Genomic DNA, 15,138 nt, shown 5'->3' with positions numbered 1-15,138 from the left:
AAAAAAAAAAAAAAAAAAGACTCCTATCAAGCATGATTCTGAATTCCGTCCTAAGCACTGAAAGGCTACAGTGCCCTTACCTGAGATTCATTTTAAACAAAAGAAAACACATTCATACATGTGGAAAGCAAATCGTAAAAGGAATAGCAATGCCATTCTAACTACTATTAAAAAGAATGCAAATCAGTAGTATAGATGCTATCTGCTTTTCACAAAGAATGAAATGTTTACTAACACATAAAAAAGATACACGCTAGTAAAATAAACACAAAATTCTCTAAAGCCAAATTTCCAAAATAATTTAAAAGTGACAACATATAGAACTATAAACTATAAACATATAAAACTATAGTATTAAATACAGACAAATATCTGAACAATTTGTCAAAACAGAACTACATTTTATTATTATTTATATGTTACTATTGATATTTTGTTCAAATACAAATGCTCTGACCCATAATATTCTGCATGGCCTATCACACTCTAAACAAGTGCTTCTCCATTTGTGGAAAAAGTGACCCTGTTTACAAACTCAGGATTTCCCAAGTATTAATTATGTAGGAAAGAGAGAGGAAAAAAAAAAAAACAGCAGAGCCTAATATAGGCAGCTTAAAATGGAGGGGAGAGGAAGTCTAAATCAGTTACCTGGTTCCAATTAGTAGCTGGGACCAGAATCACAGTGGCATTCCCCCAGGTCAAATTGAACAGTTCACTGGGTAATTTCTATTTACTGATACTACAGTTCCCAGAAATGATACATTTTACAACTAGCAGAAATAATAGCAGAGAATGGGGGATTCTTTTATACATACATATAAATATAGCAATGTGAATATGTATAAGAGTGTGCATATTTTAGTCACTGGTATAAATATAATTAATTTCTCACTGTCGTTAAAATCTATTTTTCTTTCGTAATCTTGATTGCATTGACATACATCTCTGGAAATAAAATGACCCACTTATCAGAAACATGTCATATAGTTTCCTAGTAAATTTTCAATGAAGGGCTTTGGAAATAAAATGACCCAGTTATCAGAAACATGTCATATAGTTTTCCTAGTAAATTTTCAATGAAGGGCTTTAGTTAAGTCTTTGAAACCTATTTGAACACAAAAGATTACTCCACTGTTTTGTTTTTGTTGGTGGTGGGCTTTGTTTTTTTTTTACCAGTCCTGGGACTTGAACTCAGGGCCTGGACACTGTCCTTGGACACTTTTTGCTCAAAGCTAGCTCTCTGCCACTTGAACCACAGTGCCACTTCTGGCTTTTTCTGTGTATATGGTTCTGGGGAATCGAACCCAGAGCTTTGTGCATACGAGGTGAGCACACTACCAGTAGACCACGCTCCCAGCCCTCCAATGGTTTTGGTAGTACAACCCAAGCCCTGTCTTTATTCATGAATGTGGAGTTGATCTGCAGTGGTCAGTGAGTCATGCTTCAATTTAGCAGACAGAAAAACAACAAAAGCTTTGCTGTTCCTATGAACTTCCTCTTAGAACAATGCAAAAATATCTTAGTAGATTTTCCTCAGATTTGTACATGCGAACATTAACAATTAAATTGGAAGATGTTCAAAGCAAGAGAAATGTAAAATATTTTTAATGCTTTCATATGGCATAAGGTTGCAGGAACAATAATACACACCAGCACCTTTTTTGTGTGTTTGTCAGTAGCAGGGCTTGAACTCTGAGACTAGCAGTAGCCTAGTACTCTCTCTCAGCTTATTCGTTTCTTCATAATTAGTACTCTACCATATGAGTCACACCTCCTGTCCAGCATTTTGCTAGTTATTTGAAGGTAGAGTCTCATAGTGTTTTCTACCTGGACTAACATTAAACCAAGATCCTCATATCTCAGCTTCTTAATTACAGGCATGAGCTAATGATCAGCTCAAAAACTCTTTTTTTTTTTTTTTTGCCAGTCTTGGGCTTCAGCTCAGGGCCTGAGCACTGTCCTTGGACTTTCTCAAGGCTAGAGCTCTACCACTTGAGCCTCAGCACCACTTCCGGCTTTTTTCTATGTATGTGGTACCGAGGAATCGAACCCAGGTCTTCATGCATGCTAGGCAAACACTTTAACCACTAGGCCAAACTCCCGGCCCTCAAAAACTCTTTTATATAACTTTTTTTTTTCAAGGCAGGAAGATCTCTCTCTCTTTATCCCCTAAATCCCTCCTCCTTATATTGGATGAGGGAGCCTATCAGTATATAAGATGGACAGGACAAAGAGATCCACGTGTTTTATCCGTACTACAAGCCCCAGCAGAAAGTTATTAGACATGGCATTACTCGGCCCCCAACATCTCCCCCGTTTTTATCTTAAAAAAGACAAAACTTAGGATATGTGGGGCTACCACCATATTAGATCGGCTGTGCCTGCCTTAGGTGTCTCCAAGCTCATTATAACTTTTTTGATGAATGTGAGGTGATTATATTCATTACTGAACTTAATTTTTTAATCAAATTATGTGAATTACTGACAGAATCAAAGCACCTACCAGTTGAGTCAAATTCAATGGGCTGGCAGCGGCGGCTGTAAGACCAGTCACACTTGAGCACCTGGCCTCCTTCCACAATCCCAGGCTGGGTAGTGTTGGCTTTTGGAGCTCCCACCAGAAGAAACATCCTGTCAAAATACATATGAGACAATACTGAAGCAATGCCCTAAGATTCATGAGAAGCGATCACTGTCTTGATATTATTCAAAAATCCATTTAAAAGCCATTCACTAAAGTCATAACTTTCAAAATTCACCCTGAGGTATATGTGCATGCATTATGTAGAATACTTGATTGATCTTGACAACATCATAAAACAACTTAAAAAGTATTTGCTGGATACATTCCACAAAGGCATAAGAAACATTCCACAAAACATTGCATAAAACATACAAACAGCTCAAAACATTAACATCCCCTAAAATTATAATAGATTAATAAATGGGCAAAGGAGCTTACCAGAAACTTCCTAGAACATATGGGGGAAAAGGAACCTTATTGTATTGTTGATGGGAATGTAAACTAGAACAACCACTCAGGAAAGCTGTTTGGAGGTTCCTCAAAAAAAAAAAAAAAAAAAAAAAAAAAAACTAAACATAAAATGTCGCTATGATCCAGCCATACCATTCTTGGGCATCTACTCAGAACATTATAAGATAGGATATAGTAAAGACACATGCATATCTATATTCATTGCCGCTTATTCACAATAGCTAAATTATGGAAACAACTTAAATGTCCTGCAAACAATAAATAGACCAAAAAAATATATGGTACTGGACCAGGAGTTTGGCCTAGTGGTAGTGTGCTTGCCTAGCATTCACAAGGACCGGAGTTCAATTCCTTGGTACCACATACATGGAAAAAACCTGGAAGTGGTGCTGTGGCTCAAGTGGTAGAGCTCTAGCCTTGAGAAAGCCCAAGGACAGTGCTCAGACCCTCAGCCTAAGCCCAGGACTGGAAAAAAAAATTTAAAAATAGCTCTCTCTCTCTCTCACTATCTCCCTCTCTCTCTCTCTCATCCATTAGATGAATGCTTCAAAATGGAAGAACCTAGAACAAATCATAGTAAGTGAGGGAAGCCAAGCTAAGAGAGACAAACCACACATTTTTCTCAGATGTGGAAGCTAGATACAAAATAAAACTGGACGTAATAACCTATACAGGACCCTAGAGGAGGAATCAAAAGCTGAAACTCCTGTAACCATTTAAAATACTGTTTATTAAAATGAATTCCAAAAAACAGAAAGATGAGTTCTGTTGTTTTTGTTGGTGGAGGTGGTGGTGGTTTTTGTTGCTTTTGTTGCTATTTTGTCTTTTTAGGAGGTGGTGAAAAGGCTTGCATAAGGGGAGGGAGAAAGGATGAACAAATGCAGTAGTGGTATTCAGTATACACTATGTAGAAATGGGATTATATAATCTGTGGGTAAGGACAAGGAAACTAGAAAAAAAGCAAAGGAAGGGGTGACATTGCCCAAAAAAAGAAATGTTCTCATTATCTGACCTTTTCAAATGATAACCCCCTCTGGGGTTAACAATAAAATTACACTGAAAAATACTTGCTTGTTTCTTTCTGGACAGTGGTGGCTCACAATGTAATTCTAGCTACTCAGAAGGCTAAGAAATGAGGATGGAGGTTTGAAGCCAAGCAAAAAAGTCTAATAGACTCTTATCCCTAACTACCCAGCAAAATGCCAGACTAGAGGTATGACTAAACATAAATGAATGAGAAAGCCAAGGGAAAGCGCAAGGGTCAGAGTTCAAGCCCTAGTAACAGTGGACAGATACACACATGTGCACACATGCACACATACAATTTTCTGGCAGCCACGTGCTGCCATGTGGTACACATTTATCATATCAGTGTTAAAGGTCTAAGGCAGAAAAATCTCAAGTTTTAGACAAGGCTGGACAATGCTGTGAGATCTAGAAAGCGCGCGCATGTGCACACACAAGCTGGGTGCTGGTGGTATAAGCCTAGCTATTCAGGAAGCTGAGATTAGAGGATCTCAGAGGCCAGAAGAGGCGATGAGACTCCATTTCCATATAACCAGCAAGATACTAGATTGCAAGCATGGCTCCCGTGATAGAGTGATAGAGTGGCAGCCATGGCACATGACACAGGCCCTGTGTTAAAATCCTCATACCATTAAAGAAAACAACTTTCCTCTCTTTCTCCCCTCCTCCCCTTTCCTATCCCCCTAACCCCCTCCTTCTCCCCATGTTCGTTCTCTCTCTCTCTCTCTCTCTCTCTCTCTCATTCAAACACACACAAACATATATAAAATATATATGGGTGAGACAACTAGTTAGGGAAATTTGGCTCTAGTTTTTATTAACCTTATATGCACATTATTTAAAGGATATTTTGTGAGGTTTTGATAAGTGTATGTTTTAGGTATTCCTGAAATCAGGGCAAATACATGAATCTCCTTTTTAAAAAAATTGCTCTTTCCTTATGATAAAAGCATTCCAAGTCCTTTCTCCTCACTCATTGAAGTATATAGCACATTACTAATACAACAGCTATGGCTACCTACTGTGCCACAGAGCACCAGAACTTCTTAATTTTTTACCCCTGACTGTACCTAGGTATTCCAGTCTGTATCTTCCATTCTGATTCCGTAGAAACACAAGTGATTCTAAACAAATTGCTCTAAACTGTGGTCATTCTAAATATTATTTCCCATTTAAAAAAAAAAAAAAAAAAACAAAAGCTGGTTGCCAGTGGCTCAGGCCTGTAATCCCAACTACTTACAAGGTTGAACTCTGAGGAGACTCTTATCTCCAATTAACCACCAAAAAATCAGAAGTGGTGCTGTGTGGTAGAGTATTAGCCTTGAGTGAAAAAGCTCAAAGAAAGTACCCAGGTCCCAAGCCCCAGGACTGATTTAAGAGAAAAGAAAGAAAGAAAAAGAAAAGAAAAAAATAGAATTGCGGTATGCCAAGTTTTTAATTTAACCTAAAAAATTGGTTTTTGTTTGTTTCTTTTGTCAGTCTTGGGACTTGAACTCAAGGCCTGGGCACTGGCCCTGAGCTCTTTTGCATAAACATAGTACTATACCATTTTGAGCCACAACACCATTTTCAATTCTCCAGTGGTTACTTAGAGATAAGACTCTCATGGCCTTTCCTGCTTGGACTGGTTCTAAACCTCACTCCTCAGATCTCAGCCTCCTGAAATCACAGGCATGCGCCACTAGCACCTGGCTAACTTAATAAATTGTTCCACACAAGATTAATCTAGTAAATGTTCAGTAAAAGATTAGGCCCACTATTCAATTTCTTCTCAAATTAAAACAAATTGAAGAAAAATAGGAGTCAACGTCTTTATATATAAAGAAGCATTTATCCATCATTCCTCTCTACTAACTCAAATAAAGGTGTGGATTGAACATCTATCTCTTCTGTCTGTACCAGGCATAGGGCTGGGCTAGAAGTACCTAACACCAGCTTTTAGAGACTCTCCTTCCCCTAGAGGTAAGAAAGTAGACAACACAGCATGAAGGAACCAATTAATTACCTAAAAGAAATTATCTGGTAAATAGGGAGGGAAAGCTGTTTAACAAATGGACAGTTATCTCCAACGGATAGAGAGAAGAAAGTGCCTCAATTCTTTATGTATCTGTTCATCCATGTATGTATACATCTATTTGGTTATTTGATTGGATTTGGTATTATGGAGGTTTGAACTTGGGGCTTTGCCTATGGGCAAAAGCCTTGACTTTGCTATGCAGCCACTCTACCACTGGATCAACGTCCTCACCTCACAGATAAATTAGGAGAATAGTCTTCTATAAATGAGGAAGAGAGACTGCTTTCTGATAAAGTTTTAGAGGGCAATTATCTCCAAGGAAGTCCCAGTAAACTGGGAAGAGCAAAATTAGAAGAGTATTTTGGGGAAGCCAAAAAGGGGGCTTGAGGAAGAGGGATAAGAAGGGGAACACACAGGATGAGGCAAAAAGAAACTGAATTTCCTCTCAGGAGTTACCAAGAAGGGTATGGCGAGGGCAGAGACAGTCATCTAGGAGCAGCACAAAATAACACTGCAGAAGCCCAGCGAAAGTTAAATCAAATACAATTTTCACATCTGTAAAAATGTCAGATTTTTAGCTATACCTTTACAAAATAAACCCTAGGAAAGCTGAACTTCACGCATGAAACACTAATAAAATGGAAACAACAGTTAACAAGAAAAAAAAATTGGAGCAGTTCAGCATAATAATCCTAACCTGCAGGAAGGAGATGTGCAAATGTGAGAAAACCAGGAAAATAAGCAACGAAAGCTGGCAGCTTTGCAGGTGAGAGAAAAGGAATGTTAAGAAGGAAGCCCAGGTTGTATCTTTAAGTATGGATAGAAGGTGCCAGAAAGTAAAGAACTGAAGGCAAAGTAAGTAGTTTGGGGGTACCATGAATTCAGTTCTCAGTATGTTAGTTTGAGATGCCTGTGAGACACATAATTGATACCCTGGAGCCAAGAGAGGAGTTGAGGTTTTGCCAGTGCCAGTAGCTTATACCTGTAATCCTAGTCTGAAGTCATGGTTCAGAACTAGCCTGGGAAGGAAAGTCCATGAGATTCTTATCTCCAATTAACCACAAAAAAGCTCAAGTGGAAAGATGCCAGCTTTGAGTAAAAAAAGACTCTGGCAGTGGCTAGGCCCTGAGTTCAAAGCCATACAGTTCCAGCATACAAACACACACACACACACACACACACACACACGCACACACACACGCACACACGCACACACGCACACACGCACACACACACACACACACAAGAAGAGATGATGTCTTCATCCAGAATACCTGGAAAAAATATCAGAGACAAGAGAACCAAAGAGTGAGCCCTGAAGGAGAGTAGCTCAGGGACAGTGAGATGAGGAATCCTAAAGAAAATGAATGCAGAGAAAGAGGCTCATAGCTTTTCTCTTAAGAAACAGAATGAGATAGAGAAGAAGAAAAACAGCACACAGGGAGACACAGAGAGCACAAAACCAATGCACTGCCATGATCACATTTCATCTCATTAAACACTTAGATTCTTCTCACAAAGGGAATATTTACAATTGCTATTATGAACAAACCCACACCATTTAAATGAAATGCATCCATTTTAACTTCTAAATTCATTTCAGTTTCATTTACTCTATGTCATAACTGCCAAATCTCATCTCGACTAGACAAAAACTGGCTGTGCAAATTGTTAGGTAATAAGCATCCTGCTTTATAACAATTATCTTGAAACCCACAAATTCAAAATAAAAATTAAAACTCGCAACCAATAATCTCATGTGGTTACTGTATCTCACTTTGTTACCTGGTATATTGCATATATTTGTTTATTTGAAGTAGGGAAGGGAAGGGGAAAAAAAAACAAGATGATTGGGAGGGAGTGGGGAAAAGGGAAGAGGGACAAAAACATGAGAAAGGGTATCAATGTTCACGAAGTAATGTACCCACTACCTGAATGTAACTGTAACCCTTCTATACATTACTCTGGCAATAAAATACAATAAAAATGCAAGTGGAGAAAAAAAAACTCAAAACCAAGACATGCCTATTTAATAAAGCTTCATGCAGTGTACCTGGCATCAGTAAATCATCAACCCTGTCTCTCTCCCATCAAGTCATAATGATTCTGGATAATATAACAATTTAATTTTCATTCAGGAAAAGACTTCATAAGAAAAATTAAATAAAAATAAGAGCTGCCAGGCTTGCTGCTGTACAGGTCAAAGCCAGTCCAGGCAGAAAAATTTGTGGGATAGCTCCAATTGACCAACAATAAGCCAAAAGTAGAGCTGTGGCTCAAGTGGAAGAGTGTCAACCATGTGTGAAAAAGTGAAGGGAGAGTACTAGGTGCTAAGCTGAAGTCCCTGTAACATACACACACACACACACCACTACTACCACCACCAATAACAACAACAGCACGCTTGAGTAAAAGAACTGGAACCCACACTGAAGCATAAAAAAAGCAGTTAGTCATCACAGCCCTCTATTATTTTTCTTCAGCAGAGGTAGATAACATAGTCAATTTATATGCATATGTAAATGACAATATCTGAACTTTAATATATGTAAATATAAAAGAGCCATGAAGAATGTTTTATCCTTTCAAAAGATCAAAAATATGACCACATGACTAGAAGTGCAGCTCAGTGCTACAGTGCTTATCTAGCACGAAGCCATGCGTTTGATCCCTGGGAGTGCATGCACATGCACATGCACACCCAATCAGCACAAAAATATCCACAAAACTGTTCTCCAACTAAATTAAGTGATTTTTTTCAATATATGCTTCGAATAGAGAACATTTCAGGTTAGCATGCTGCTTTAAGGGTCTTTATCTGCATGTAAAGATAAAACAAACACAGGTGGGTGCATGGTTTTAGTGTGGGTTCATCCATGCCAACATCCCATAGGTCAGAATAGGAAAAAGTGTCTAGATATCAGGCAAACACATTTCTGAACTCTCATCAGAAAGCACTTTGCAGAATCTTTAAAAAAAATCATTAATCAAAACTCGCCCTTCCGTTCATGTAGAACTCATGAAAAGATACATTTGAAAAAAATAATTGCCAGTGGAATAGAAAGTAAATGCAATAGCTGTACATCTCAATCTTCAGTACTGGGGATTGAACTCAGTAGGCAAGCACTTCACAATTTGTGCCACACCCCAATTTTAAAAGTAGGCTTATATAAGCAAGTCATTTCCACATGCACCAACTTCTCCAGAATGCGAAAAACATCCACTACTAAACATCCAATTATTTAAATTACCCTTAAGACAATGTCCTTATGTAACAAGTCTACTTAATTTTGTACCTCGGATATTGTCTTTACTTGGCAACTACAAAACAGAACTGGGCAATTCCCAAGGGACAGGCTGGACTTGAGCAGAGATGGGATAAGGGCGCAGTGGGCCAGTTCTCTGAATGGAAACAGCTCTCCATTGGCAGCACACAGTCTGAGGTCCTGGAGTAAGCTAATGATCAAGGCTAATTCTTTTCATCAGGCTATTTGCAATGCATAGGCATGAAATGATGGTAATTAGGAGTGTAAGATGGATGCCTATTGGTTTTCTGAAGTCACCTTCACATGCAGCCTTGCAGACTACAGACAAAATGTGTAAAAATAGTAGAACTCTAAAAGGAAAGAGTAAGCCCTGTTGATATCAAAGTGCTACTTCAGTGAGAGAATAAAGTTCCTCTATCTAAAAATACCAACTATGAGAGTGAAGCTAGTTTTAAGATGTTTTCACTGTGTGTGTGTGTGTGTGTGTGTGTGTGTGTGTGTGTGCAAGAATAGGGGCTTTGAACACAAGTCTGGGCACTGCCTCCCTTACCATTTTTGCCCAGAGCTCTGCCACTTGAATTACAGCTCCATTCCCAACTTTTCTGGTGACTAATTGGAGTTAAGAGTCTCAGAGAATTTCCTGTCCAAGCTGCCTTCCAAATGCACAATGCAGTTGTCAGCCTGCTGCATTTCTAGGACTACAGGTGTAAGCCACAGGTATCCAGCTCAATTAAATTTTTTGCCAGTCCTGGGGCTTGAACTAAGGGCCTGAGTACTATCCATGGGCTTTCTCAAGGCTACGGCTCTACCACTTGAGCCACAGCACCACTGCTGACTCTTTCCACGTATGTGATACCTAGGTCTTGATGCATGCTAGGCAAGCACTCTACCACTGGGCCAAACTCCCAGCCCCTCAATTAAATTTTTAACTGTAATATTTTATATTTTCTTTTTTGGTATTGGGGATCAAACCCAGGATGTTGCACTTGCTAGGCAAGTGCTTTGCCACTCAGCTACATCCTAACCCTAATTAAATTTTAACAGAGAAAAGTGGAGAGGCAGAGAAACTAAAGTTACTTTTGATACAAGTTACTTAAGGTATAAAAATCTTAAGAAAAAGTTGCAGGTTAAATAAAAAAATCATTAACTTAAAGAATACAGGTGGTTAAAAAAAGTTATGTGAAAAATGATGAAAGAATATAAAAGGGGTTACATACAAAACTCAAAAGGCTGTTTAAGCACACTTAAAAGTTTGTGTAAAAATGTCTAGTAAATGTCTACATCAGCTTAATTCAGGTAAGTTAAACGTGTCCAACATGTATTCAGGACTATCGAATGAAGTTTGGAACTCAAAGTCACAAGCACTCCAAGTCAACAGGTTAATTTAAAAAGCCAAGTATCTCACTTTGTTATCTGATATATTGAATTTATTTGTATTTGGATATTTGAAATTTTATAGGGAAGGGGGGAAAACCAAGATAGGTGGGGGGTGTGGGGGGGGAGGGAAATGGGTACCAAGACATGTGAAAGGGTATCAATGTATGTGATTTAATGCACCTTCTATCTGGCAAATATCATGTAACCCTTTTACTAATTACAATAAAAAAAAAAATAAAAAGCCATTCAAATCTCTGAGCTCTGGTTCTGGATTCTAGGTATGGGGTTAGCAACACTCATTGTAATTATTTAAAAGAGGTTTTTCGAAAGTATGTAAGTGCAAATTTAGAAAATATAAAAGCACCATAAAAATAAAATTATGATACTGGAACTAAAAACAAAACAATAAGCTAGTCCTTAATGTGGTAGGAAATACAACACTTTAAAGATCTATTCCTAGAAGGGCTTTTCTTTCTTCAATTTTCTCTACTGGTCAGTAATGGTGAAGTGAAAGATTCAAGTGAAAGAGGAAAAAAAGACAAAGGTAGGAAATAGCTCAGAGCATTTCCTGACAATATGAACAGGTGGGACATGACTTCTGGATTCTATGAGGCTGACAAGAGATATCACTGATGATCAGTAAACACCTGAAGCTGAGCAACTTAGCTTCACAAGTCCACTTCAGCCTGACAGACTTCTCCCACCAAATATCTGCACAAAAATCTCAGAATCCTCATCCCCCACCATTTTGGGGGGGCTATCTAGATTCATTTCCACTAATTAACTACTTAGGGCTCTAGAAAAAAATGTTTACACCTGTTAATGAGATTCAAAAATGCTAAGAGGAAAGAGGACTGAACAGAACAGAAATTTTAAAAAAAGTGGGAAATAAGGAAGACAGAAGAGAGAAGGATGAGCATAGAGGAAAGGAAAAAAGGAGATCGAGGACAGAGGAGGAAATAGGAAGACAGAGAAGACACATGGGAAGAGGAAGAAGTGAGAAGGACAGATGAGGATCTGAGAGAGAAACCAATCCAGAAACCATGTCCTCTGGATGCATTTCCTATCCAGTGTGTACTTGAAGGGCAGTTGCTTCAGTGAATGTGACCCTGACTACCAAGGATGGGCAATCTGCCAAACAATGACAAGTACATTTCTCAAACTCTCCAAATGAACTAAGTTATTTGGCTGCTTTCAGCACTGACCTTTCCAAGACAAAGCATGCTTAATATATTTAGCTGACTCTGGGGTGACCAATGCACATTTCCCAGAAGGAACTGCTGAAAAACAAAAATCATGCATGCATATAGGAAACAATATACACACAATAGTACAGGATGTCACTACAGACTTATAATTCCCTTTCCAGATTCATTTTCATGTAATAAATGTTATAGAGTCAACACTTACATGATGGAGGGAAAAAAAAGAAGCAATAACCACAAAACCTATACTTTCCATGCTTAGTGTCCTAAACCTACAGCCTTTGTAAGGAGTAACTGTGTTTAACTTATGAAGAGAAAAACTAACCCACATAGCCAGACCCACTGTAGTTCATGAAAATACACTAAAGGCATTTTGTAAAGTAGTGGGACTATAGTGAAGGGAGGAACAGGACAAGAGGTGTAAATAGTAATAGAGGGCAACATGGTAAATAGAGGGTATATATACTACAAAAATGAATGACAGGACATTAAGCTTTGTGGGTAGAAAATTATCAGAGGAGGTGTGGGGGGCCAGCAGAGGCTAAATGAGGCTGAATATCCTCAGTATAGTCCTAGCAGTTTATTTGTGAGAAGAAAAAGTAGTGGGGTGAGGGGATAATAAAAAAACATCACACACAAAAATCTCCCTTGCATAACAAATATATGTTAACTTAAAACCTTAGAAAATACATAAATATAAGTACAGATTGAAACAGGCAGACCTGAAGGGACCTTAGTCTAGGTTAAGCTGCTTGGACTTTCAGGCAATGGAAGCACTGTTGAGGGAATTTAAGCAGCAGACTATCAGAATCAAAAGAGGAGATTTTTGAACCATAAAAGTACTGGAAACACAGATGTTAGTTAGAGAGGCCCTGAGTGTGATGACTGGGGTTGACTGTCGAGGTTACAGTGAGCAGAAAGCAGAGGTACATGCAGGAAAACCTTAACACATAACAGGTTCTAAGACCTTTGCCAAGGGACTAAGTACTGACTAATATTGGAGGAGTGCAAAGAAAAATAGAAAGTGAGAGGGAGGAATGCGAAATCATTTCCAGGGCAACAGGGAAAATGATGGCACCATTAATAGAAACAGAGGTGTAACTGACAGGGTGAAAAAGGACTTAGTTTTAGTCAAGCAAGCAGAACCATCCAAGAGCCATTAAAATATCAAGTTGGAGCTCCACTTTTATATCTGAGATATATCAGGGCAGAGCTTTTAGCTGACAAACCTTTTGAGTGTTGCCAGGTTCAGAGTGAGAACCACTAACCACATGGAAGGGGTCTTCAGTTTCTAAGACAATGCCATCTATCTTTGGAGTCACAGGAACACATAACAAACATAAAAGAGTGAGGAAGGAGACAGGAATCTGAAACCAGTGATTGTATATAAACGCAGAAAGAGAGCTTGACTATATGGCTATAGACATATATTTATCTATATATGACAAGAATCATCTATCATAGCAGTGGGCAAATACAAAGGAAAATTGCTTAATTACTCTATTCTTAAAAATTAAATAGTTGCTAGGCACTAGGGATTCACATCTTTAATCCTGGCTACTAGGGAAGCTGAGATCTAAGAAAGGTAGTTCAAAGCCAGCCCACGTAGGAAAGTCTGTGAGATGTAAATGTCTGATTAACCACCACCACCACCACCTGAGTGTCTAGCTGTGGTCAAGTGGTAGGGTACTAGCCTTAATTGAAAATGGTAAAGGGCAGGTTCCAGGCCCTCAGTTTCAGTCGAGGACTGGCACAAAAAAGTTAAATATCTGAAAAGGAATAAGAAAGTAATAGATGGAATACATTGGATCAAAATACCTTATGTGTGTGTATGGAGACTTCTTTGTACTATGAATAAGTAGTTTTACAAATAAAAATTAAATATTTGAAAAAAAAAAAGAGGAGTCAAGAGATGTATGTCAGTGGTAGAGTATTTGCATAGTACATTTGGTCCTCAGCACAATCTACACATACACGAAAATCAATATCCAATTTTTTAATGTCTTTAATCATTATCTACAAGAAAAATGAGACTAGTTCTTGACCTGCATATGATCTTTGTATCTTATATTAGTTTAACAATAAAATGAATGATAAAGTAATGATTATAGGGGCAAAGGTTTTTCATTTTTAATAATTTTTCATCACTCTTTGGGAATTTTTAATTCAAATCTAAGACTCATTCCCAGAGCCCTCATAACACTTTCACTTAATCTTTCACATTTTCCTTCTATTTAGTAAATGCTCATCTATTCATTTCACAGTATTATGGAGATAATTCAATAACAATTTTCTAAAATGAGAAGACAAGGTATAGCATAGGTCTGCAGCATGCCTAGGTTATCTAGACATTTTGCACTGGGGCAGCCGTCAAAACCATCACTACTTCCCCTCAATATCCTCTTTCCCCCAACTAAACTTTTCTTTTCTTTTTTGCCAGTTCTGGAAACTGAACTCAGGGCCTGGTCATTGTTCTTGGGCCTTCTTAAGGCTAGCACTCTGCCACTTGTGCCACAGCATTACTTCCAGCTTTTTCTCTGTGTAGAACCAAGGAATCAAACCCAGGGCTTCGTGCATGCTGGGCAGGCACTCTACCACTAGGCCATACTCCCGACCCCTCAACAAAAATCTTTTAACTAGCAAACAAATACTGTCTTATTATATAGATATTTTATTTCCTTTAGAAGTTTATCATAACACCAAAAGATGATAAGAATTCCAACTGACAATATCTCAAATGACATTCCATGTACCTTGGGTTCCAATTAAGTTTAATTTTTACAATATTAAGCATAACATTCCATTAATATTTATTTACTGTGAAGACGTCAAAAAGTACAAACTATTAGTATTATAGGATATCAATTCCAAGTTTAGGTTTGTCTTACTATTTCTGGCATATGGTGAGGTCATCATACATAAACACATATGCAGGCATGTAAATGTGTGACATCATAGTATCATGATTATAATGACTGGCCAAGATCAATCACACCCCTTAAAAGAGTAAGAAGAAATATCATCAATTGTTCAGAATTACTGTATCTTCCCTGGTTGATTTTAAAAAATGCTTAAAAGTTTAACACATCTTTACACAAAATTCTGAGGTTTGCCACAGCATTAATAGAAAAAGTTGTACAACCATCAACTTTGAAAGAAGTAGATGGTAATGCTTGACAAAGAACAGATGAATATAATCTCACCATTGTTATAATTTCTGTACAAATTAAATCTAAAAGGGCACCCCTGGAA

The 15,138-nt window shown here is 38.0% G+C and overlaps 1 protein-coding gene across 1 annotated transcript in view; it reads right to left on the bottom strand.

Moving 5' to 3' along the window:
• The window catches only part of Itgav (integrin subunit alpha V), an 85,526-nt gene that overhangs the window by 68,161 nt on the left and 2,227 nt on the right, over positions 1 to 15,138 (bottom strand). Inside the window, exon 2 of the mRNA XM_090354447.1 lies at positions 2,504 to 2,631. Coding sequence (XP_090210573.1) covers positions 2,504 to 2,631 — 128 coding nt within the window. The remainder of the gene's footprint in view (positions 1 to 2,503; positions 2,632 to 15,138) is intronic.

This window comes from Megascapheus bottae, chromosome 21 (assembly GCF_031878675.1).
Source record: "Megascapheus bottae isolate mThoBot1 chromosome 21, mThoBot2.hap1, whole genome shotgun sequence".
Classification (NCBI taxonomy): Eukaryota; Metazoa; Chordata; class Mammalia; order Rodentia; family Geomyidae; genus Megascapheus; species Megascapheus bottae.
The sequence above is the reverse complement of the archived record's forward strand: the minus strand, read 5'-3'. Positions and strand labels throughout refer to the sequence as shown.